A 24053-nucleotide genomic window follows, 5' to 3' on the forward strand; every position below is an offset into this window, starting at 1 on the left:
CAAACACTGGCGTTTCTCCCCATCATTTCACCACCATTGTTCTTTATTACACAAAGAAGCCCCCCTTTGTCTCAGAGCAAACTCAGCCCTGCTGAAATATGAATTATAAATGTATGGCTAATAAAAGAGAAAAGGGGGGGAAGGAGCGAGAGAGAGAGAGAGAGCAGGGTAGAGAGATAGAGATAGAGAGAAGTGGTTGGTAGAAACATCAGAGAAAATGACTCCTTTACAAGAGTCTATTGATCAGTTTCTATCAAAGGGGGATGTCAGACATGAGATTACCTGGCAGTTTGAGCATTAGGTGCCGTGTGTTATAGCCCCGGGCCCTTGTACCGCTGCCAGAGGATTGTAAATAAAGCGGAGAGGAGAGAGCAAAAGGGGAGTGTGTTGGGGTGCATATGTGTGTGTGAGTTTTAGACTCTCTGTGTGTGTGCGCGCGTTTGTGTGTGTGTTAGTCTTTGCGAGTGTTCATTGTTGTGTGCATATGTTTTTTTTTTTCTTTCTTGTGGTGTATTTGTGTGCATGACTGTGTGCGGCTGTGCGCCTGCACCTTTTGGCTTATACCCAAAAGCAGTGTTGCAAGCCCATGAAACTTCAGAAAAAGAGAGAAAGAGTCTTGGGAGGCTTTGGGACGTCTCTCGGGAGCACCTTAGCCCGCTACGAATCCCCCAACAAAGCCAAAGGAAGCTCCTATGAAGCCTTATGAAGCTTTTATGAGGGCCAGGCAGGGCCCAGCCTAGCCCCAACCACTGATTCAGGGTTAGCCGGGTTTTCGTCCTTCTCATGTTAAAGGTTAGCTGTGAGAGCGGGGTAATCTGACCGCAGATCTATGATTATAGCCTGATGCTGTATGATGGGCTTTGAAGCTTGTATGAAGGCACCGAGAGGGAGAGATCGAGAAAGAGTCAGATTATGGACTAATGTCATACCTTAAGTTGTGAAGCCAGTACAAGAGGGTCAAGAAAGTGAGAGAGCGAGGAACCTGAGATCTTAGATTGTGGACTAATGTCATAACTTAACTTGTGAAGCCACTAAAAACAGGTTGTAAAAGAGCACAGACCTCAGCATATGGACTACTTTTCTACCTTAAGCTATTAAGAAGAATTGGTTGCCGAGAAATCCACAATCCCTTGCGGAGCCTCGTTTAATGTGGAAAATTATGGCAGGTATTTGGTCATCAATCCCTACTAAGCTAGATTTACCACACATCTATTTGTCTAAACACCTGGTGTATGTCTGTATGTGTGCTGCCATTTGCTGTCTACTTTTGTGTGTTTTTATATTGCTAGACATTTTAAGTTAAAGAGAAAGAAGAACTACTTTTTTATGTGTTTTAGCTGTGTGTGTGTTTGTGTCTACCTTTGGTGCAGTCAACAGTCATGTTTGTGTAAACGGTCGGTCTATGCAGCTAATTGCTCTCTCTATGGCCACCCCTGGTGGGAGGTGTCACTGAGGTCACCTCAAAACTAATGCCTTGAATGCGAATTTGATCCCCATCTTAAGTTTTCACATCTCTGTTTTATTGATTATTGAGATTCATAGAAAACTTTCACCTTGAGGTTAGGTAAGTAGCCACAGTGGGGCACATGCACGCACATACACACACAAATAAAATGTGTTTGTGCATTGTTAAATATTTAGCAATTGCTGTTGCCTCTTCAATTTTCCTAGGGCTTTAGTTTAAACAGTTTGGGTGCTGCAAAGCCATAAATTAATCATAGTTTTATTAAATGTAGATTTTCTTTTCAGTATTTCTTCCTTTCTGGTATTGGTTTTAGCCTCCCCCTATTCAGTCTGTCCCGCCGCTATCAACACAGCGTGGTGCGTGGTCCTAAAAGCATTACAGCAATACACAAAAAAAATCTCTATTTCTACTTCACACACTGAAATACACATTCAGACCTGCAAAGTCAAGGTCCGTCCTGTAAATATTCAACGCACACACATAATCAGGCGCGCACACACCTCTACATATTCAGCGCACACACCTTCTCAATATTCACTAGCCTTGGCCACCGATGGCTGACAGTTTATGTTATATTCAATGAATACTGAATTCAGTGAAAAGGTTTTAAGAGCTATGAAGAAACATTGACTCACAAAACAGGATACAGGAGGGAGGATGGGATGGGGGGACGGTACACATCCTAAATTTTCAATTCAAACTAAAAAGGGCCTGCAAAAGCAAACCTAACTAAGGAACCTGACTAGTGCTTTATTATGCATCCGCTCAGTGTGCTAAACTACTAAGTGTAGGACAATGGGGTTTTATTGCATGTAGAGGAGGAGAGGCTGAAAAGGGAATGTGATTGAAGGGATGCAGTCAGGAGTATGAGCTCAAGTGGCCTGCTCAAGGTAAAGAGTGCCATCTATTGACGAAGTCGGGGAGCGCTTCTTTTGTCTGTCAACAAAAAGGCTGTTGCCCTGTTTAAGTGTAAGCAGTGCAATATGTTCACTCCTTCCTTGTCTGCCTCTAAAAGGCATTCAGTGCCTCTTCTGTGGCAGAGTTCTGCATTTTTACTGTGAAAGTGCCCCACAGTTCATTATTTTACCACTCATGAACTGAACTGTATGCATGTTTTGTAAATCATTTTATTAACCTTGGTCTGCTGGAACATGTGAAGTACTGTGTTAACCCTCACTTATTTTCTTTCTTTGAATCCATTAAAAAACAAAACAAATCAACTCACCGTCAAGAGCAGTCTGTCACAACTTTATTAATATCACAATTGGAAAATGTCTTCTTTGTTCCCTTGTCATATGGCCATTTGAATTAGGCCCACTTGTGAATTAATCTTAACTAGCAGTGTCTGAAGTGAACTGTTGCTCTTTATCTCACACTTTTTTCCCTCTGTCTCTCCTCTCTCTCTCCTACTCAGTGGAGGAGTTGGCAGCCCGTGGTGAAGAGGCGAGGCGGATGGAGGGGTGCCTGACTGAGGGAAAGCTAGCAGAGGAGAAAATAAGGTAAGAAGGGAGAGAGGGAAAGAAGCTTCCTCTCTTATCCCATTTCCCATTGTCCCCTGTGTAAGCTCAGTAATCAAAAACATTTAGCTTTTTTACGTGCGGCATACAGTAGGCTGTTTAACTGAACATGTGTTGAACAGAACAGCCCTAAGCGCTTAATACGTACGTTGTTTAGGAGATTCTACAAAGCAACATGCCTAACTTCTATCATACATTGTATTATTATTTCTGAAGATTTGGATATCCCAGCATGTGCACTGAAAAAATGTCTTTTTATTCTGTTCCTGAGTGGATCTAACAGATGTGTATCAACAGGGACACGGTAGGTAAGCAGATGTTAGGTCGCGGAGTTCAGAGTTCAGAGGTGAGACCCCTGGTTGACCCGTGTGTGTCACCAGAGCTGCGGTGATGACATCAGCAAGCATGTATCACCCAGTAGAGTGTGTGTTTGTGTGTGTCTGTTTGCGCGCGCATAGCTGTGGTTGTGGCTTTGGCTTCGACATGACCTCACTGCAACGGTCTCCGTCTTAGGGAGTTTCTTGGTTAAGTTGAGCCATGGAACATTTCAGCGTCAACCGGCAATTTAAAACTCGGCATGGAGACTTTATAGGTTACATTCTGAATTATTACATTTTATTACATTTAAACCAATTTTAGGTAGTGAATGGTAAAACAATCGCCGTGTCTGCATATTATACCCATTTGCAGAATCATGCTGTTTACTGTTAACCCAGTATTATCTAATAAGTGCAAAGACATGAAAGGTTTTTAAGCAACAACACCATACTAATGGCTTCCATCTGTGCTGTGGGAAATCCCCTCCTTTCTCCACAGGATGCCTCCTCTCTTTCTTTCCTTTCTCTCTCCCACTCTGTTCATCCTATCATGTGTTCTCTCCATGGACCAATCTATCAGGCATTTTCTTTCCTTTTTGTTTTGCCGGTTCTGCTTCTACTTCAGCTTTTACTACCACTGAGTTTTGCGCTGAAACATTTAGTCAATTAGGCGTGTGTGTTGAGACCCAGACAGATAGTCAACTACAATTTGTTTAGATAATATATTTGAGAATTTATGCGTTCAATCTTTTATCAATCATTTGAAAAGATAAGACAGTAAACTTGCCAAGTTGTTGCTGCGTATGCCTTCACTACTGACTGAAAGTTAATTGGCAACCATTTTAAATGTCAATATTTGTTTGTTTTTTTTCATTTGTGTCATCAAGTGAATGCCTTTGTTACCATGACCATGTCCTTTCAATCAAATCAAATAACTTGTGATAGGACTTTATTTTTTGACAATTAACTGACTAATTGATTAACTAAAAAATGTACATGTATAGAGTGAGAGGGGTAAATATTGAACTGTGCATTAATTTGGGGTATTATTTGGATGTGTCAATTTAACACAAATGCCAATAAAAAGGAATGGTCGAATGCAATCAGTTTCTGGTCTACCCCTGCATAGCCATTCTTGTTTTAAGTGTAAAATCCATAATACACTAACTAACCCAAAACTTTTATCTGTACAAGGCTCAAATATTTTTACTATTCATAAACTTAATTTTTCAGATTTATATTTGCTTTGAAGTGTGGGTCAACAGTAGGGGGTGGTTTGTTTTGGTGTGTGTGTGTGTGTGTGTGTGTGTGTGTGGAGGGAGAGCTGGGGGGGGGGCGGCTGTTGAGGCTCACTGAGCGGCCGAAGCGAGGCTGTGGAGGGAGGTTTGTGGAAATGGTAATCATTTGTCGTATTGATCTCGCTGTAGCCGGGGCAGCTGGCACGCACAAACTCACTCGCACACATGTACACACACACTTGCGGACACTAACTGACTCACATACACACAGACGCACAGTTGCGTGGCAGGAATAGACCCCTTCATATTGATCCCCTTCACATTCCCTTAGCTTGGCTGCCACACACACTCACACATACACAGACACGCATACTCACACTTTCCGGGGCCAACGTTAAACACTGTGGATTTTCAGGAAACTTAATATTGGAATTTAATACTATTGAATGTGTTTGTTTTTTAGAAACGTATATGGTAATAATGAATGTGAAAAGACTGGAACAAGTTTTAAAAACTGCAGTTGAGATATAGGACTGATTTAAATATAGTGACCAAATAACATAGCAATGAGTTCAATTGTTTTGTTTTGTGTGTGCAGGTCAATAGCTGTGAGGCTGGAGACAGAGGTGGCAGAGCTCAGGAGGGATCTTCAGCAGGCTGTCGATCACAAACTCAAGTCAGAGCGAGAGAAACAGGATGCACAGGACCAGGTAAACAAATACACACCAGGCCTCAGTGACAGCCTCGGCAAATGATTTGGAGTGTTCGTTTATATCGGCTTTGAGCCTGAACCACTGAGACAGTGTCTGTACTCACAGCAAGCTAAACCAACATTACCACTTAATATAATTTCAATGTAATTATCGTATCCTCCTGCCAGTCAGCGTATTGATTTTTGTAGCATACCCTTTTTGTACGTGTAGTGAGTTGGAGAAATATTTGAGCCAAGACTACTGTACTACATCAACACGAATCCTAGTACACATATGTTCCTCTCCTTTCCTCCCATGCCCTTCAAGTTCTTCCTCCCCTCTCCTTCCCTCCTCTTCTCTCTTCCTGCCCTTACCTTTTTGATGATTAGTGGCATATATCCGGTGCTAGAGCCCGGATTATCTTGTCCAAGAGAAGGAGGGGTGCATGCGGGACCTAAACCTGGCAAGGTGATTTGGAGCGTTAATTCCTGGGTGTAATATTCCCTGATATTCCCTAATGTTCTTTCTGGGAGCGTGGGGGGGAGGGGGTCTCAGGGGAGAGCGGTTGTCAGAGCTGAGCCGCCGCTGTACAAACGCAGAATGGATAATTAAGGGTAAAGCCAGGACGGGAAAGTGATGTTCATTTAGATTCGACAAACTTTAAGTTCCATCTTAAGCTGCCGTGCACAGTGGTGCTCTCTTGGATCCTGATTTTGCATTTTGTCTCTTTACTCTTTTCTTTTTTTTCCCCCTCTCTCTTCTCCTGTTCTCTGTCCCTCTATTTTCTCACTTGTTCTTTCATACCCATTTCCCTGTCTTCCTCTCTTTCCATTTCTTTCTCTTTCACTCACTCCTCCTAACCTTACTCTTTTTTTCCTCTGTCCTTGTGAATAATGCAGCCCACATAGCGTGGCTCTCTTTTTTTTCTCTTAACATTAGCGCACCAGGGTTTGACAGTCGTGATTGCCCAGGGCACTGGCCAGTTGATTGGTCAGTCAGTAGCCAAGCCAGTGGTTGTGAAGTCGTCTGTTTCTCAACAGCTGAAAATCCTTTCATCCCCTTTCTTTGTTGTACAATTTCTGATCAAACATATTGCAGGACATGTCAGAGTTATTCAGGGGTCTATAAAGTCAGCGTCTTGCATAAAGAAGGCATGGCATTGGCTACTAGTGTATGAATGAAGTAAAGGTCTGTTTCTTTTTTATTGGACGTTTCATAGGGGTAGTTAAACTGTTGATATGGTTGCAATCAATGTCAAAATATTAATGAGCATTTTTTTCTGACATTGATATAAATCAAGATGGCAAAAATATATAAAATAATCAACTTCATGATCAATACAATGAACTGTATCACTGTCACGTATTGCATCAGTCAGAACTCTTCAGACACGTAAAACAAGAACTTCAATAACCCATTTTGTTAGTTTCAGTTACAACTTGCTTTGAATAATTCATTTGGGTTATGACAGCATGATGTGATCGTATCATCACAATACCATTTCACTGAAAGTCAGTAAAGAATAATATTGAGATGTCACCCAGCCCCGTGCTAAAACCGTTTTCACTATTTGCAGACTCAATTTTCAGACTACTCCAGCTCAAGATTTCCTGTTCTTAAAGGAATAGTTTCATATTTCTTATTCTCTTTTTTGCTAAGAGTGAGAAGATCAATACAGCTCTCATATCTGCTCAGTAGCAGATTAGTCCAAATGTAAGAAAATACACCTAGAACCTCTTAGTAAAGTAACCCCTAGTAAACTGTTTTGTATATGCTTACCTGTATGTCTTTGTGTAAGTGTTATCTCTGTCTGCCGAGTCACACAATCCCTCACGGTTCCCCTTTGCATTCTTGCTGTTTTCCATCATCTCAACAACAGATGAGATTTTCGATGAATATGACTCCAAAAAGTGTTTAAACACCAGTGTGATGACCGTTTTGATTATGACTCCTTCATTAGGTCCCAATCTCTGTTATTGACCAGCAGAAGATGAATTATCCGCTGGTGATAAAAATCAAAGGGTTTGAAATGGTAAATGGCACACTACAGTGGCCTATAGAGGAAATCTATATTACAAATTGCCTCGGTGCACAGTAGCTGAACCTCTGATAGCTCTGTCTTTCTCTGTGTGTATGTCTTTGAATGCACACTGTGTGTATGTGCGTATTTTGGGGTGTGAGTGTTGTACGCAGTCTTGTTTGTGTTTTCTGTTTAATGTTTCTTTCCTGATATGAAGAAAAGGATTTGCATGTTGCCATCCATTTTGAGCTTGCATGTATGCCGCTCACCACACACAGGCACAGACACGCACACTTCACTCAATCCCGTCCCCCTGCGTGAGTCCGGTTCAAATACGAGTCGTGGTAAACACGAGGCATGTTTTTGTGACTGATCAGATCATCCCTCTCCCTCACTCTCTCTATGCCACACACACACACACACACACACACACACACACACACACACACACACAATCACAGTCATTAGTGTGTTTACCTCAACTTCTTTCAGCATGGAGCAAAAGATTTCAAACAGTTTTAATGAGAATTTGCAGAGAGGTTTTCAGATAGCAAAAGTTTATGAGCATGTTTTCATTCCCATAAACTTTTCTTACTTGCCCAAAATCTTTACAGCTGTTGATGTCATCCTATAGATATACGATTAGACAGTAGCTTTTAATCACTCTGAATCAGTGTGGTGCCTGCGTAGTGATTAGAGAGACAAGCTGGCCCATGTTGAAGTATCCTTGAGCAAGACTTTGAATCATAAAAAGCTCCAAGGCGCTGTTTTTTTCTGCACATTAGTTGGACGCGAAGGTGGGCCTGTCTGCCTAGTTTCCTCCATTTTCTTCACCACTCCAGCAGTGATAGACGTTATTTAACTGGGTAACGTTGCTGATATCTAATCATTTTTGAGTAAGGTGCACAAATGTACATCCTCACCTGTAAGCTTCTGTGTTTGTTTTAATTTGAAATGTGGATGTGTCGGGGGGGGGGCTTCGCAAACATGAGAGTGTGGTATTTTCATTGTGGTGATGCCAGAGAGAGCTGCTCTCTGGAACGGTCTTATCTGTTCATTGATCTCCCTCGTTATACCAGATAGAAGCCCCAAGCCTGGCCTAATTAGCTTAGAATGACCCACACTACATCACCATTTTTACATACGCACACACACAGGTTTGATGGCGAAGAAATGAGGACAGACAAATGAAGCTCATTTGTTTAGTTGATGAATAAAGAGAAGTGGTCCAATTGTCTGACTGTTTAACCATGGAATGGACTTTGTATTAGTTCAGTGTGTGTGTGTGTGCATGTGTGTCCTTGTGTCCAGTCACCCTCAAACACAGCTCATTAAGCTACAGCCCTGTAATTCATTTGAGAGACGGGACGGACAGTCGAGCAGACAAACTGACCACCTTTTTTCTCATGTTGTCTCCATAACTTTCTGTGTCCTTCCCACCTGTCACACATGGCCTTCTTCACCAAAGACACAGACACATGGCCTGTCTGTGTTTCTGGATGAACTATGAAAAAGCTGCTGCATGCAAAGGTTCGCGGGAGGGGCGTGGTGACTTTTAGCGCAAGAAAGAAGAAGAGAGAAAAATGTGACATAGGTACATACATATTTAAAGGTTGTTTCTCTCTCATTCTTAAAGTTTAGTTTTATAGATAAAGTAAAGTTTAGTTTTATAGACATTGTTTTTTTATAGAAAAGTGTTGTATTACTAAAACTTCTATAGTTAAGCTTCTAAAGTTGTTAGTTTTAGCAAGATACAAAGGCAAATTCATGTCAGAGTTCAGACTTTTCACTTTTGTTTGTGACTCTGGCTAACGTTAGAAATATTTTTGTATAATACTCACAAATTCCAAAAAGAGCTGTGTGATATCACCCCATTCAATCTTAGAACCAAAGAATAAAGAATTATTAGCTGAAATTTTTCATTTCAATATTTTGTCACAGCAGCATACTTTCTTTTCTTTTTCTTTTTTAGTTAATCATGGCCCACATCTAATATAAACATGTCTGTCCAGGAGAACATGTAATATTATACCACAATTGAATAGTATGATGTTGACTGATGACCCAGTATTGCTGAGTTTTGGGCTGCTCCACTGCACTGTCAAGTGAACTTAGGGCCTCTAGAAAGAGATTGGCCTTGACACATTGTTTTGTGGGCAGAAATAGTTTCCTGCAAATCAATCATGTATGAGAAATTAACTAATTATGAATAAAGGCCTCCTACTCTTATATGTTTTTTTCATATTCCAACATTTTATTAAGGTGCTGAAAAAATATAAGAAAATATAGGAAAAGCAAAGCACATGTTGTTTGTTACAGTTATTTGCAACAGGCTGACTGTGTTTGTCCAAACTGCATCAACTCATCACTAAACAATACAACAACAATAAAAACCTAAAATTGTTCTTTTGTGTTGCTGCTGTCAGCTAAGCACTGTTGGAGGCTGGTCGCCTGGACAACTGAACACAGGCCACGCTGCCAAATAGGAATCCTTCACATCCAGAACCCATTCTGTTTATAGCTTTCTATTGTTGGAGGTTACCAACAAATATAGCAGTCTTAGAAGCTGCACAACCTCAAGAACTAACTAACCCTAGCTAATGCAGAATCTGTGGAATAACACCATGAAATCGAGTTACTTCTCAAGTTGGGTATTGTTTCAAATGATACCAGTTACACTGACATGATAACTGAATTTAGTACAATGCCAAAAAAGTACCTTTTTTGTATACCTTACTTGATCATTTTATGCTTATTTTTCTACAAAACATTATTTTTCAATAACAAAAGAAGCCAGCTGTCTCAAAAGCTAAATGTTACCTAAAACAAGCATCCTTGCAAGAACTTGCTCCTAAATAAAACTTTGTCCAAATTTGGCACTTTCATGATTTAATCTAGAAACCGTCTGATCAAAGGCTAAGTAAAGAAGATTATGAACCTGCACAAGCATTCTTTGCCACCTTTCTTTGTTTGGCAGTTCCTGACATTAAGCGATATGGACACATTTCGGTCTGCACCCAAAAAGCTAGCCTGAGTTGGTTTTATACATTAAAAGGATACCTACTAGATGTGGGGAAATTCATGTAGCTGGGAAGTGGTTGTAAAATGTCTACCAAGGCTGGTAATGTAGTGCAGGCTAGATGCAAGATAGGGGACTTCAATAATGGCAGACACTGATAAACAACCCCAGCAGCATGCGTAGGAGAGTGTGTGATGAAAGGACTCGGGGAAAGGAGTCAGGCCATACAGCGGTAGATGAAGGTAATTAAAGAAGCCATCATCAGCATCATTAATATGCTACATCTGCTGTGGCCCACTGACTAGTCTAATGGAGAACATGTCATCATCGTCACCATTAGGGAGAGTGGGACACACACAAACACATGCACACACGGTCTTAATGTTGGGTCACGCCATGATTATCACCATTAAGTCTAGAGTGAGAAGACCTGCTTAGGAAACCTCATTCTCTCCTGCCATCGTACATGCACGCATACAGTACACACACACAGACGCACACACACGCTTGTAGATCTTTAATTCAGACCCTGTGAGTGATAAGTATGCATATTTAAGTGATGTCAGGCCTGTTGGGTCTTTTAATTAGACAGAATGAATGAATGTTTTATAAAAACGTGTTTAACAATAAATGTGTTCATTAATTTGATGAGAGGATGTGCTCTGATGAGCTGAGTGGAACAGAGTAATGGCTCGTATTCAGCTCTGGCGGTTTGATGGCGATGGTAGCAACAAGCAGGCTATCTGTTTCTGATTTTTTCCCCTCATCTTCGTGCTCCCCTCTTTACACAGAGAAGTTAACTTTGAATTATGTTTATCCTGCGACCTTGGAGAGTTTGGTCTGTTTTAGTGAAAATTCACCTTTGTCCTGTACAGCTAATGTGCAATGCGATACCGTTTCGCAGCTCCAAGGAGAATAGAAAAGATGGAAAATCCATTAACTGCTAAAGTCCCCACAATCTTTTATTTATTTCTTCTGTCTGCAGGTATGCTTTGTGGTTTGTCATGAAAGTTCATTCAGATGTAAGTTAAAAAGAAAAATATCGTGCGAGTCCACCTTGTATCTATTGTCAGTGAAAAGTGTGGGCTGTGGACTGGACAACTCTGCCTTATTTTGATAGAATAAACCATCAAAATGATAAATACTGTTGCAGCAACTGTAAAGATTCCAAATCCTTCACCAGCACTGCAGTAGTCAACTCATATTCTTTAGCCTGGACCTGAAAGGGCCAGTGGTATCACCAAACTTGGTTATAAGTGTGTCCCAAATGCGTTTTGTTGCCCCTTTTAGCCCCCATCATCTGCTAAAATATTTGTGCAACAAAACCAATCTAAATGTTAAGCAGGTATGCTACTTTACTCCTCCCCCGCTTGCAATCGCAACTCCTTTGTCCCCCTTTTCTCTAAATGTCCCTGTCTGTCTCTCTCTCACACTCTCCCCCTCTTTCTCACACATACACACACACACACTTTCACTGCCTCCCTTGACACTGGTGGAAACAGAGTGTTGGTGTGTAATTTAGTCCTAATCACAACATCAGACTAGCGCTGCGATTTACATCCCTCCACCAGCCGAGCCAGTCAGACAGTCAGGAGGGAGATGTTAATGTGAGACCACAGGTAATTACTGTCATTACAGCGCGCCACGGACCCTGCCTGTGTGTGTGTGTGTGTGTGTGTGTGTGTGTGTGTTTCTGTGTGTGTGTATGCTCGTGCATGCGGCAGTGTGTGCCTGCTCATTGTGAGTGTGGGTGTGTTTTGAGCCTTTGACTGGCGCGGTTTGATATTTTTGTGTATATAATTAATATTGGAACATTAACGTGCTGTTTTGGCCAATAAGTTCACAACAGAACTTCCTTCACATGAAGGTGTGTCGGTGCATGAGACAAAACAGGAATGAAATCACAAACAACAGGGGAGTCGCAATATTTATTCCATTGTTGGTAAATTTAATTACAATTGAATCTCTGACTCAGTTTACTCTTCAGAATTGAATGATTTGCTTGATGTAATGTCATTGCTCCCCCAGTTTTTCTTCACTGCTTTATTTGCTGAAATGCAGACCTTCCTTAATCTAAATGTGGTTAAAAGTGTAATTCTTCATCATGTTATGAAATTTAAATGATTGATTATGTGTCATCTTCACCACTTCCTATCACGTCATAAGGCAGCCTATTCATTTGTGCAGTTGAAGGATCATTCTCTTTTTGAACTGCACCTTTATCATCTCACATTATCGTGACAAATGGGAGGTTGCCCATGTCCTGTGTCTCACACAGACTTTGTAAATATTAGACAAAGTCAAACCTTTCTGTTTTCCTTTTGACCAAACCCTGGCAGCCCTGCAGTGTGTTCGTTTATCCAACACATGCATCAGATATTAACAAAACTGGTACAGCACTGGCTCATTTAGCAGTGTTTTTCCATTTAGTGTCAATTTCTAAACCATTTGATTTTAATATTAGATTGCACATTTTGCTGAAATAGAACACAACAAGCAAATCCTGTGACGCTGTCGTAAGATTTTATAACAAATGTGACCGGTTAACTTGTTAACTGGTTAACTGGTCAACTGGTCAACGTTTATACTGGCTGCCCACTTTGTAGCCCAGTGCTCACTCGGTATAGACATTAAAGACTATCTTCTGTTAGGTAAAGTTATAAATAACTTAAAAGACTTGGACCTCATGCAACTAAAAGCATTTAACTTTAGGGTGCATAAGCGGTAGTCCTGTTACCCATTTGGGTGTGACCCACAGGAGTTTGAATAATTTATATAGACATGCTGTTCAACCACCAACAATCACAAGATCAACAAAAAGACACTAAGTTGCCAGACTTTGTGAAGACTACAGACAGGTCATCTCTATTTTATTTTTAATCTTCACTCGTATCCTCCTACTGAAGCCATTTGATGATGAAATGAAGAATGCTTGTTTGTCATAATCACTTTTTTGATTACTCCAGCATACTATTTGTTTTTCATTCAGCTCTGCATCGACAGTGTGTCATTATCTTATTTACCTCTGTGGTGTATTCCAGATGAACATCAACAGGAAAATATTTTGGTATAGGTATGGTATTGAAAATGCACATACAGACATACACACACATGCACACAGTATGTGATTCAGCTCACACAGCAGTTGATATTTTGACATTTTAGGTTAATCATGGGACATTTTTGGATACTTAAATCATAGCCCACATATAGCAAACTTTTTTTTCATGTTTGCCCAAGTCTTTGTGGGAAGATGGGATGGTATATCAAGGTGTTTCTATGGCGATAAGGGTAATGTGTCAGGGTTCCCTGGAGTTTAGGGCTGGAAAGGTCCTGACTGATAAGCAGAATGAAAAAGTCAGCAGTTTGGCCAGTGCCATCCCATCCCTGTTTTCACCCCTCACCCGTCGTCTCCTCTCTCCAATCTTGTCTCCAGTCTGCTTCTGCTCTCCCCCATCCTCCATCTTTCCTCCTTTGCACTTGCCTAATACCTCACCCTGCTATTCATACCTGCGTCTGCAAATACCATCTCTTTCATCCCCCATTATTCTCCATTTACCTAATTTTTCTCTTGTGTTGCTATTACGCTCTATTTTTGACATTTATTTCACCCTGTCCTTGCTTCCCATCTATTAGAGCCTCATTTATCCCATTTTTACCTTTCTTTATTTCACACTTTGGCATGACTGTGTGTGTGTGTGTGTGTGTAGGGTGAGAGAGAGACTTAAAACACATCTAAATGTGGAAAGCCAGTGTTAGATGTGAATACTTTCCTTGAAAGAAGTAATATTTTAACCTGCACACCTCTGTTTTAACTAAAGTACATTAAGACAGCGATGGAGTGAATGTTGGTCTTGCAGTTTTTGTACACCACGAATCCAGAAACAGAATAGGTAAGGTGTTTTTAAAGCTAGGAAAATATCTAATTAGAGGTGGAAAAACTATGCACAGCATTTTACATTGTTGTATGACGCCTCACAGTGTGATGGATAATATTTGATTGTGTGTTGTAGGTGGACACCCTCCGCTCGGAGCTGGAGGGGTCACGTTCTGACAATGCAAACCTTCGCCATGAGAGCCAGTTGGTCATGACTAATGTCAACCGTTGGATTACTGAACAAAAGTATGACCACACTTACACTGCCATGTGGGTGTTTTTTTTTACACATTTGCAAAACCTATTAAAATCAACTTATCAGTGTTTTCTGGTTTTCTGTTAATTTTTTGTTGATAATGTGTGTGTGTAGTGTATATTTTGCATTAGTGATAGATGCAAAAGACAGTTACTGTTAAACTGGCAGGGGTAGTTTTAACATTCATCATTAGATTTCAGAAGCCTGTCTTCACTTCTCAGGTCTTCCAATGAGAGTCTCACTGCCCAGATGAAGGCCCAAAACAAGGTGCTGCTCATCGTCACTGAGGAGAAAGAGTGAGTATTTATTTGAGAGTTTTTCAGTACACTAGTTTATCAATGAGTGAATTTTTGTTTGTGTGTGGGCATCTGTGTGTGTGTGCAATGTATTTGTTTGCTAAACCCGCTACACCCGAAACTAGGTCACCTTTCCCACCCGAAGAGTTTGTGAATGTGTGTGTGTTTGTATGTGTGTGTGTATATACTAGGGATGGTAAGATTTACCAGTTATCTAGGATGAACTCATATTGTTTCTAACGTCTTTGAATCGGTGAAATCCGATTTATTTATAAACAGTTATTAGTCGAGTCCCTATGCCTTTATTATTTGAAAATGGACCAATGACTACAGAGGCCGTAGACATGTCTCATTAGATTAGCATGGAGGAGAAAAATCAACACGTTCCTCTGAATTCCTACAAATCAAATGTTTGGAGACACTTCAGATTTTTCAAGAGAGACAAGACACATGCAATTTGTAAAATATGCTGTGCCGCTAAAGTAAAAGTAAAATAAAGTACACAGGCAGCGCGACAAACCTAAACTCTAAACTAAACTCACCTGAAGCGGCGACATGGTGTAAGCGCGGTAATGTCCTGCCCCAGAGGTACCGCTAGAAAGACTGGTGAGCAAAGTATTGCAGCTTTCTTAAATTGTTTAACTGTTAAATGTGTGAGGGGTTATAAAAGTGTAACTGGAGACAGAGAACGAGAATGAGATGCTTACAGAGTTGCTGTACTAGAGAAACAAATATGTTAAGTAATTTATAATTTAGTTAATTTATGAGTAATACAATCCAAAAAACCCAAAACCAAACTCTCTATAGCATAGTGTTTGATAACTGTTTTGCATCATGTCATATCGCATTGAATCACATTGTGTTAAATAAAATTGTGTTGACAACGCATTGAGATGCACATCCCTAGCATATACAGTAATGTGTGTGGGGGATGTGGTGGTGTTTGTTTTTGTGTAGTATGTGTTTCTGTGCATGTGTTGGAGTGATTCAGGTGGACTCCTTGACATACTCGCACCTGACAGTCTATCTGCATGTCTGCATCATCATGACTCACACGCACACACACAGACATGGGCGTGACATATTCCTATTTGCAGAGATCAAAGCGGTCTAGCCATCTCCTGTCATCCCACCCCCCTGCGGTGCCATACCTCCCTCAGCCCCGCCCAGCAACACCATCTGTGTCTGCCGTTTCCTCTCTCTCTCGCTTAACTTACACCGGGTGTTTGTGTGTTTTGTTCTTAATTTTGTGTTATGGTAACCTGTAGCAATGGTAACAGTCTCTATACACCTGGAGCACATGGGGCATGTGAAGTGATCTTTCATAAAACGTGTCCTCCTTATACTTTGCACCTTCCCTGAATGTACAGAAATGTGATATTTCTACCTCCCCTCCTGTTAAATAAAACTATTTTGTGCTTCTAATGTGTAGTATAGTAGTACAATGAACATCTGAATAACAATTTGTTTTAATACTTCCGGATACTGAAAATTGGTGGCATGACGAAATACTGAAATAAATAGCCAAAAGGGTAAGTGATAAATACTGTATAGCATTTCATTATAATGGGTCGTGGTATGTTTGTGTGTCAGAAATAACATCTGAGCTGCTAGTTAAAGGCTGTTCCGGATGGAGAGAAACACAGACGCCATTGCCGTTGTGTGGCAGAATATTTTGTCGACCATGTTAACAAGAGTCTCTTGATGGTAATTGGTGTCTGTCTTTCTCTGTGTATATTTCTCTGTTTAACTTTGTCTTTGCGTCTCCCTGGCTTTGTCAGACATCTTCAGGAGGCTAATGACACATTGAAGGCGGAGGTAAAGAGACTGAAAGAAGTGGCGGATGAGAAGGAGAGAGACATGGAACACTTCAAGGTGAACAAGTGCAGAGTGGGAAAGCAATGAACTACAAATAGGGAGAGACAAAAGAAAGTCGATCACAAACAGGTTTGTTTTTCATTTTATAATTATTTGCAGGCCCAGGTCCGAGACCAGAGCATCCGGCGAGATGAGAGAACGTGAGTCATCTGTGTGTGTGTGTGTGTGTGTGTGTGTGTGTGTGTGAGCGTGTGTGATCTTACATATAAGTGCATGCATGTGTGTGCATCCACCAGCTGATCAGAATTTTAGCATTCGCATCTCACAAAAGTGCTGCCCACCATGTTTCATTCTTTCACACCCAATCTAGCCCGAACAAAGCTGATGATGATAATAACAGCTGGAGTGCCAAGTTGTGAATGAAACACCCTGTGGGCCTAGCCACCTGTGTGTGTCCGTGTGTGTGCGCGCGTTATGTCACTTCAATCTGAATATGTTATTCATGCTGGGCCTTTAACAATGATTACACTCCAATCAAGGGCTCATCCTCTCGTGCCTGCCACCCCCATGGCTGCCAAATAGCATTCATCAATAGAGAGCAGATATATTTATTATGTTCATTAAGGTAATTAAAATGAATGTGGCACGGATGGGATTGGGGTAGGATGGAAGTGAGAAAGGAGGGGGGCTCTGCGTGTGAGAGGGTGTTTGTGGGGGGCACCTGCCTGCAGCAGTACTCCCCTTACCCCCAGTGTGACGCCCTAAGGTCTCCCTCATTAACAACGCCCCCCACCACCCACCCACATCACCCCATTTTACACACACGCTCATGTTGCACCCCTCCCCTAACGAACCACCAGGCTCTGTTTCCAAAACGGATCAGATTTGTTTTGACTGGGGTAGGTTTCCAATGCTATTCAAAGCTGTCAGTCATTTTAATGATATCATTAAGGGGCCGCGACAGAAAGATGAATCGCTTTTCTTTGTCTTTCCCTCATAATTGCGAATAAGGGAGAGAGAGGGACAGAGCGAGAGAGGCAGTTCATATAGATGTATGCATAAGAGGGTTTGTGATTGAGTGAATATAATAACATGGAACGAGATAAAAACAGTGAATGAAAGCCTCTTCCATAGTATCTCCTCATCCATTCTCTCCCCTTTTCTTTATTATGAGGGTTCCTAATTTATTTCATTTCATTATTGTACTCCCCCCTCACACACACACACATCTACCCAAAATATCATATGTATGAAAATCATGCATCTATAAGGCATGTCAAGATATTTGCATGGCAGCCATATACATTCAGTGTATAAATCTCATTACTGGTAGCAAAGGGGAAATCTTGACTGTCACTATCAGTGACAGCAATCAACACGGCATGAAGGTTTTGTCATTAGATATGCCTTTATTAAAGAAATGTATTATGATTACATGGCCTACTGTTCGAAAGCAGCTGGAGTGTCACGGCTTCACACTGCGGCTGGCATTTTGTACGATTAAAGCCCACGGAAAGGTGACGAAAAGAGGAACGGAGAAGATTGACAATTAGATTGATAAAAGAAACAGGCCTCGGTTTTATTTAGAGAAGTCATTTTAGGCATAGCATAAGTGTGTATTACCAATTTCAAGGATGTAAATTAAATATGCAAAATTAGCACACAAATGTAAATCTAAGTCAAGAACAAGTCTGTATTGGTGGTTTTGTTTGCATCCCTATCTTCTGACAATTGTATGGCCTTGTTGGCCGATGCTGCTGCAATTTAACGCATAAAATATCAGAAGTTGATAAAAATGACAACCACCATGAGGTCCATTTTCTAGCTTAAGGACAAAGATATGTCTGAGCACTCACAGTTCAAACGTTTCGGCACAAAGCGTGTCTACACGTAACTACAAACTGTGCTCCGCATCTCAGCTTTCCAGATCCATTCAGTAGCAGTCATAACACATAATCCTCCTCAGCAGATGGAGTTGTCCAGTTGCCATGGAACTGTAGCTGTAGCTGTTCAAATATACATTTTTTCTGTGCACCGTAAGGATTTCTCATTAATATTGACTTACAAGCTGAGGTACAAAGTTCTTCTTGTACCTTGGAAACAGTTGTGAGAAAAGAATCTCACCAAGACGAAGCAGTGACAGCTAAAACTACAGATATAAGATGCCTGTTGTTCTGAAAAAAATTTATTGGATTGAGAATGCAAAAAGGGGCAAATAAACATTAGCCTTAATAGCTCAAATCTGTTGCAGTCCTAATTGCACAATGAAGGCACTACCTGAAGTAACAGTCTTGGTATCAATCAACGACCTTATCAAATGCCTACAGATCATGGTCATGTTGTTCAATGTGCATGTAAAAACCTTCTCCAAAGTGCTACTGGTTTCCAAATCCTTCTTTTTGAATAGGGAGGAGGAAGGGGTGCTACTTGTCCCCCCTTTCTTTCCCTGTCTTCACTCCAGAAGTGTTTAATAGGAAGGGCAAGAAGATGAATGAGCTCTGGCAGCAGCCCTTACAATGCAAAAATGGTTCCTGTGTATGCCAATTTTACTACTTTAGGTTTGCTCTGAAATCCAAATGGCATGCATTTCAACACAGAGAAGATGCAAATGTGTGTTTCCCAACAGCAATTTTATTCCAGTCGCAAATTAATTAAATGATCTGTTATCAGAATCTTTCACATTTCACCTCAAATTATCTCACGTCTGAATATATTAAAATACAACTGCACACTGAAATGCACTAAGTGGTGGAAGCAGAGATTGTTTCCGTTTGCTGTGACTGTCTGACACAACCCATGTGGGCGAAGCGTTCATAAAGCATCAGGCTTCATCAGTCGCACCACTAACAATGTGCTTCCAATTAAGAGCACCCAGTGATCACAGCAGAGCATTTGTACAGACACAGGGAGCTAAGTGACACAGAGAAACGAAAGAGGAGATAAGAACGAGGCTGTGAGAGAAGACAGTCAAGTATTGCATAAAATTTGAGATGAGAGCAGTAAATAAGAAAGATGGGAGTGAGATTGGAGATGGAGAGGAACCATGTAGTTTATTGCCTGGTTTAGAGAGCATGGCAGCTTGGCTTCGACACTAATGGCTGTGATTATACACACACTGATTGGGTTAGGCCGCTAATTGCACACATCCATATTTGCGTGTAAACACAGGGACACATGTTTACACAGGCGTCATGCCAAGTGCTCAGCGCATCACTGCCTTCTCACATCGGGCGCATAAATCTCACACAGTTGTCTCAGCGGTGGTGATGTTTCATGATCTGCTGAAGACCACATTACCATCTAGGAAAGAGTTTAAATCATGTGAAGAATCTGTGGAGATGTGGCACTCGGATTTTATGAAGTTGGCCTATGCCTCCTGTTTTTCCTTCGCCATAGCAATGGGAACACGTCTTTTAAAAGGCATTTACAATTTAAAAGATCAAAGGAAATGTCAGCATTTCTTCTTATTAATGTTCTTTGTATCATCGTTGTGGTGTGAAATTAAATGATTTGGAAGGGTCGGCTGCAATTATATTCAGTTTATGAATGTCATTTTCAGAAAATGAGGTTTCTTTAAAAAACTTGCTTACATTGGCCAAGCTTAATTAGTTGGTTGCTTAATAAGCAGTGATTCAGATTATGTTCTGTCAGCTGGTATATGTACTTTTCATATTAATTATCATGATTTTATATATTTTTTCTCAAAAAATACAAAAATATCTTTCTCTCTTATATATATATATATATACACATTGGGTCAGTGCTTCATTCAGGATCAGTGGGTTTTTATTTTTACTGTTTAGAAATGTACTGTAACTTAAGGTTGGATCATTATCTATAGAAAAATCAAAACCAAAAGAGAAATCCCAGTCAAGAGGTTGTGGGGATAGGACAGTGGAAAGCGTTTTTATGCAGTGGTGTTCCTGTCACAATTTTTTATGTTGTTGTTATGGTCTCCTGGTTGATTTTTTACCTAATATGGTTACAAATACAAGGGAGCTGAATTGTTTCCCTAATGAATCTCATAAACTTTTCAGACAAAAATGTCAGTTCACATCAGCATCTCCCTCAAGTGTCTCCTCAGATCTTAAATGTTTTAAGTTATGGCTAATAGGGCCAAACATTTGCGTGAGTGCGTGTGTACGTTAGCTCACCCACATCTCCAGGAACAATAATGCCATTTATTAGCCTTTTGATGAGCGTGTGCGTCTTCTCAACTGAAGCAAAACGGGACCATCTTCCCATCCGCTGCTCTGATAGAAAATCCCAGCTTGCTCTTTTACAAGAAAATTAACATTGGGAAGGTACAGTGGTACTTGAATGGACTAAGAAGTCTTCAATAAAGTATTTAGATGTTTTTTTCCAAATGCTAACTGGACAGGTTCACTGGGGCATGAAAGAAAGAGCGTAAAGCGGGGGCAGCAAGCTCCTCAGCCCGTACAGAGCACCATTATCCACCGTCGTTAATTTAATAGACATTCCTTAAGTCAGCCCTGGGTCTGAAGATAGGAGACCCTAACATTTGTTTGTCATTTCCCAAAACATTTTAATAAACAGTTAAAATCTTAAATGGCTTCTTGTACTCTTAATGTTCCCTGGCTGCGGTTGCGTTCATTTTGTTTTTGTATTTTTTCCCCCCTTTTTGTGTGCGCTTTCATATATAATTTAATGATTTCTGGAACCCATTTGCTCACCCATCTTTGAATTTAGTAATAGGTTATAATGAAGATGATGTACGCCAACTTCTTTATGCCCCAGATTTTGAGAACATTTGATTGGAACTGTTTTGTCTCACAAATGCATATCATTGTGCAAAAATCCTGGAGTATAAATGTTTACCATGACAGGAGCAAGTGTATAGTTATTATATATGGTACACATGAGTCTTTAGTTTTCATTATTCTGTTTTCTTAAACTACTACAGGTGCTAAGATTTACTGGAAATACGCCAGTTCACTTGTCATTTATGTTCCTTTGTGTGTGTGCATATGCTTATGTTACAGCATTGAAAAACAGGGTTATGTGGCTCTAAATCTCACCAAAATCGAGGACATGCAGACCAGACTGCGAAGCAACCTGGAGGCCATCAGAATGCTAAATCAACAAGTAAGAGTACACACGTATATACACACACACACACACACACACCAGGTCCTGGCAGTCCTTTTACCCGACAGATACAAACACACACCCACACGCTGGCCCACCTGCTGTTGAGCTCACACAGAAGAGGAAGCTTTCATGCGTCCAACTTCAAACACACACGCGCACTTACACACAGACATCCATTTCCTCTTCCAACGATAAAAGTGAAAAGTCGGCAGCGGGGCGGGGGTGCGCGGCGCGGGGAAGGGGGGACAAATCGTATCGGGGAAAAAGCAGTGACGTTTCTTTCCACTGGTAAATGATTTCCCTTTCATGACACTGAGAGAGGGATGTATATCAATACAGCCATGCTGATCTCTCCATGACAGCGTAGGGAAATGGCCCGCTGTGATAAAACAATGTAGAGGAAAAAACACAGAGGAATATTCTGAGGAAAAGCTGACATTTTTTACTGTGTTGAACTTCACAAGAGTCAACAAATCACCAAAGGAGAGACGAATCAAAAGTACTCCTCAGCCCCCTCAGTTCTCCAAACTCCAGGGCCTGGGGAACGGCTCACCCGACTTTTGTTAGTCTGCGAAATGGCCCGCTGATTGACGGGGTGCAACGAAAGCTGGTACTTGTTGAAGTTTTTATATTGTTTTTCAGTGAAAAGGCAAATGGCATTAGCTGCATGTATGAGACAGAGGAAGGTGGAGCAGAGGAGGAGACAGACACAGAGAGAAGGAGAGGTGTTGTTTAACAGTTCAGGTGTGTAATAGCACCTCTTAATCTCTGGTGTGAATCATTACACACATCGATCTAACATGGACAGCCTGCACACACATACATGCGAGCACAGCTGGAAAGGATAGCCAGACAGTTCATTTACACAAGGCTATTCCCTCCACTGTCTGCTGGTCACACACATATACACACTTGCGTACACATACAGATATCAGTAGAGAAGCTGAATGGAATGTTTCAGTTTATCTCTGTGAAAGGCGTTGGGTTATAAGTCAGGTCTGTGTCTCTGCTTTGAATCAGTCTCATTTACTCATAGTCACAAACTGGTTTGGTGCTGTTGCTTTCTCACTCACCCTCGGGCGCACATTAACACTCGCTATACAACACACACGCTTTCCATCCGACTGTCAAGCTAATTTCATGCAAACTTTTGAAATGTCACACAAAATTAGAGGCGAATTAAGTGATTTTCCATCAACTGGGATGAAGATGAACATCAGCAGGGGAAAAAAATGAGATTCTTTCAAGACTTGATCAGCATTAGGCAAGCTGTTATTGTGCTTTAGTGTCAGCTAATGTCCAGGTCGTTTCATGCTTTCATGCAAAGATGAAAAAGAGATGAATGAGGCAATATTTCGGTACACCCTTCACTACAGTGATGACGGCAGAGTACTTTTGTACTGTTTCAGTGGGCAGATCATCCTGAACCAGCGGAGCCAAAATCCCATTTCCAAATAACCACACGTTCAAACTTTTTTGCCAGTGACAGTGAGCTTTTCTAGCTCTGTCATTTTCATAATTTTTTATTGAAATACTTGAATGGAAACCCGGCTTTACAAATGAAAAACACACTCGTGCACCAGCAATAGCCCCCCCCCGTGTCTTTCAGTCTGTCCCTTTCTTTCTTTCTTTCTCCCTCACTTATACACATCCTTTTCATCCGAACATATGCACACCAGTTCAGCCTCCGTATGTGAAGGTTGAGGAGACAAGCTGTGATTTTTAATTTCAACCCCCCCTCACTCGCAATTAGGAAAGCATCCAGAGCAACCAAAGACGAGGAAAATTAAGCAGGTCCCCTTGAATATACTGTTAATTATAAATGTCAGCCTCAGTGTTTTTCATCTAGAAATTCTATTGCTTTTGGCATAACATAAAATGAACATGTTGTAGGATGTTTGCCTGTTGAAGGTAGTAAATAGACTTTAAGCATCTTAGGATAGTTTTGACACATCTTCATGTCATTGGCTCTTCAGGGTTAAGCCTAAGACCTTGCTATTCCTATTCACAGATGTAATACATTTCTGCGCGTGTGTGTGCGTGTGTGTTATGTCTGGAAGGGTAATGTTAGCAGAACCGTCCGGAAATGTGTCTGTCTCATCTCCGTTTGTGTTTTTCTTTCTCCCTAACACACACACATAACACATGCACACACATGGCCAGACATGTCGATGTGACATCATTCTTTAACTGCAGCTTTCACACACACACACACACACACACACACACACACACACACATTAAAAAAAAAGCAGATGTGGATGAGTGCAACTGTCATTACCCGACGTGTCTCTTTGTCTCTCCGTCCTTTAATTTCTTATTTTACTCTTCCTCATAGCTAAAAATACGTTATTTCAAATCTCTTATTCCCTTTTATCTGCCTTATTACAATTTTTAGACTGGCACATTTTGCATATAATTACCAC

At 40.9% G+C, this 24053-nt stretch overlaps 1 protein-coding gene across 3 annotated transcripts in view; it reads left to right on the forward strand.

Annotated features, from left to right (window-relative positions):
• The window catches only part of LOC119908443 (trichohyalin-like), a 101097-nt gene that overhangs the window by 67915 nt on the left and 9129 nt on the right, over positions 1–24053 (forward strand). For 2 of the 3 annotated variants that reach the window (XM_038726153.1, XM_038726139.1), the window contains exons 20-26: positions 2880–2964; positions 5136–5247; positions 14282–14415; positions 14623–14697; positions 16479–16572; positions 16675–16715; positions 21519–21621. In XM_038726153.1, the coding sequence (XP_038582081.1) occupies positions 2880–2964; positions 5136–5247; positions 14282–14415; positions 14623–14697; positions 16479–16572; positions 16675–16715; positions 21519–21621 (644 nt within the window). The remainder of the gene's footprint in view (positions 1–2879; positions 2965–5135; positions 5248–14281; positions 14416–14622; positions 14698–16478; positions 16573–16674; positions 16716–21518; positions 21622–24053) is intronic. The other variant, XM_038726147.1, reaches the window with a different exon arrangement.

The sequence above is a fragment of the Micropterus salmoides genome, unplaced genomic scaffold (genome assembly GCF_014851395.1).
Source record: "Micropterus salmoides isolate LMB-PRFRI ecotype aquatic unplaced genomic scaffold, ASM1485139v1 Ms_hic_scaffold_1, whole genome shotgun sequence".
NCBI classification, from domain to species: Eukaryota; Metazoa; Chordata; class Actinopteri; order Centrarchiformes; family Centrarchidae; genus Micropterus; species Micropterus salmoides.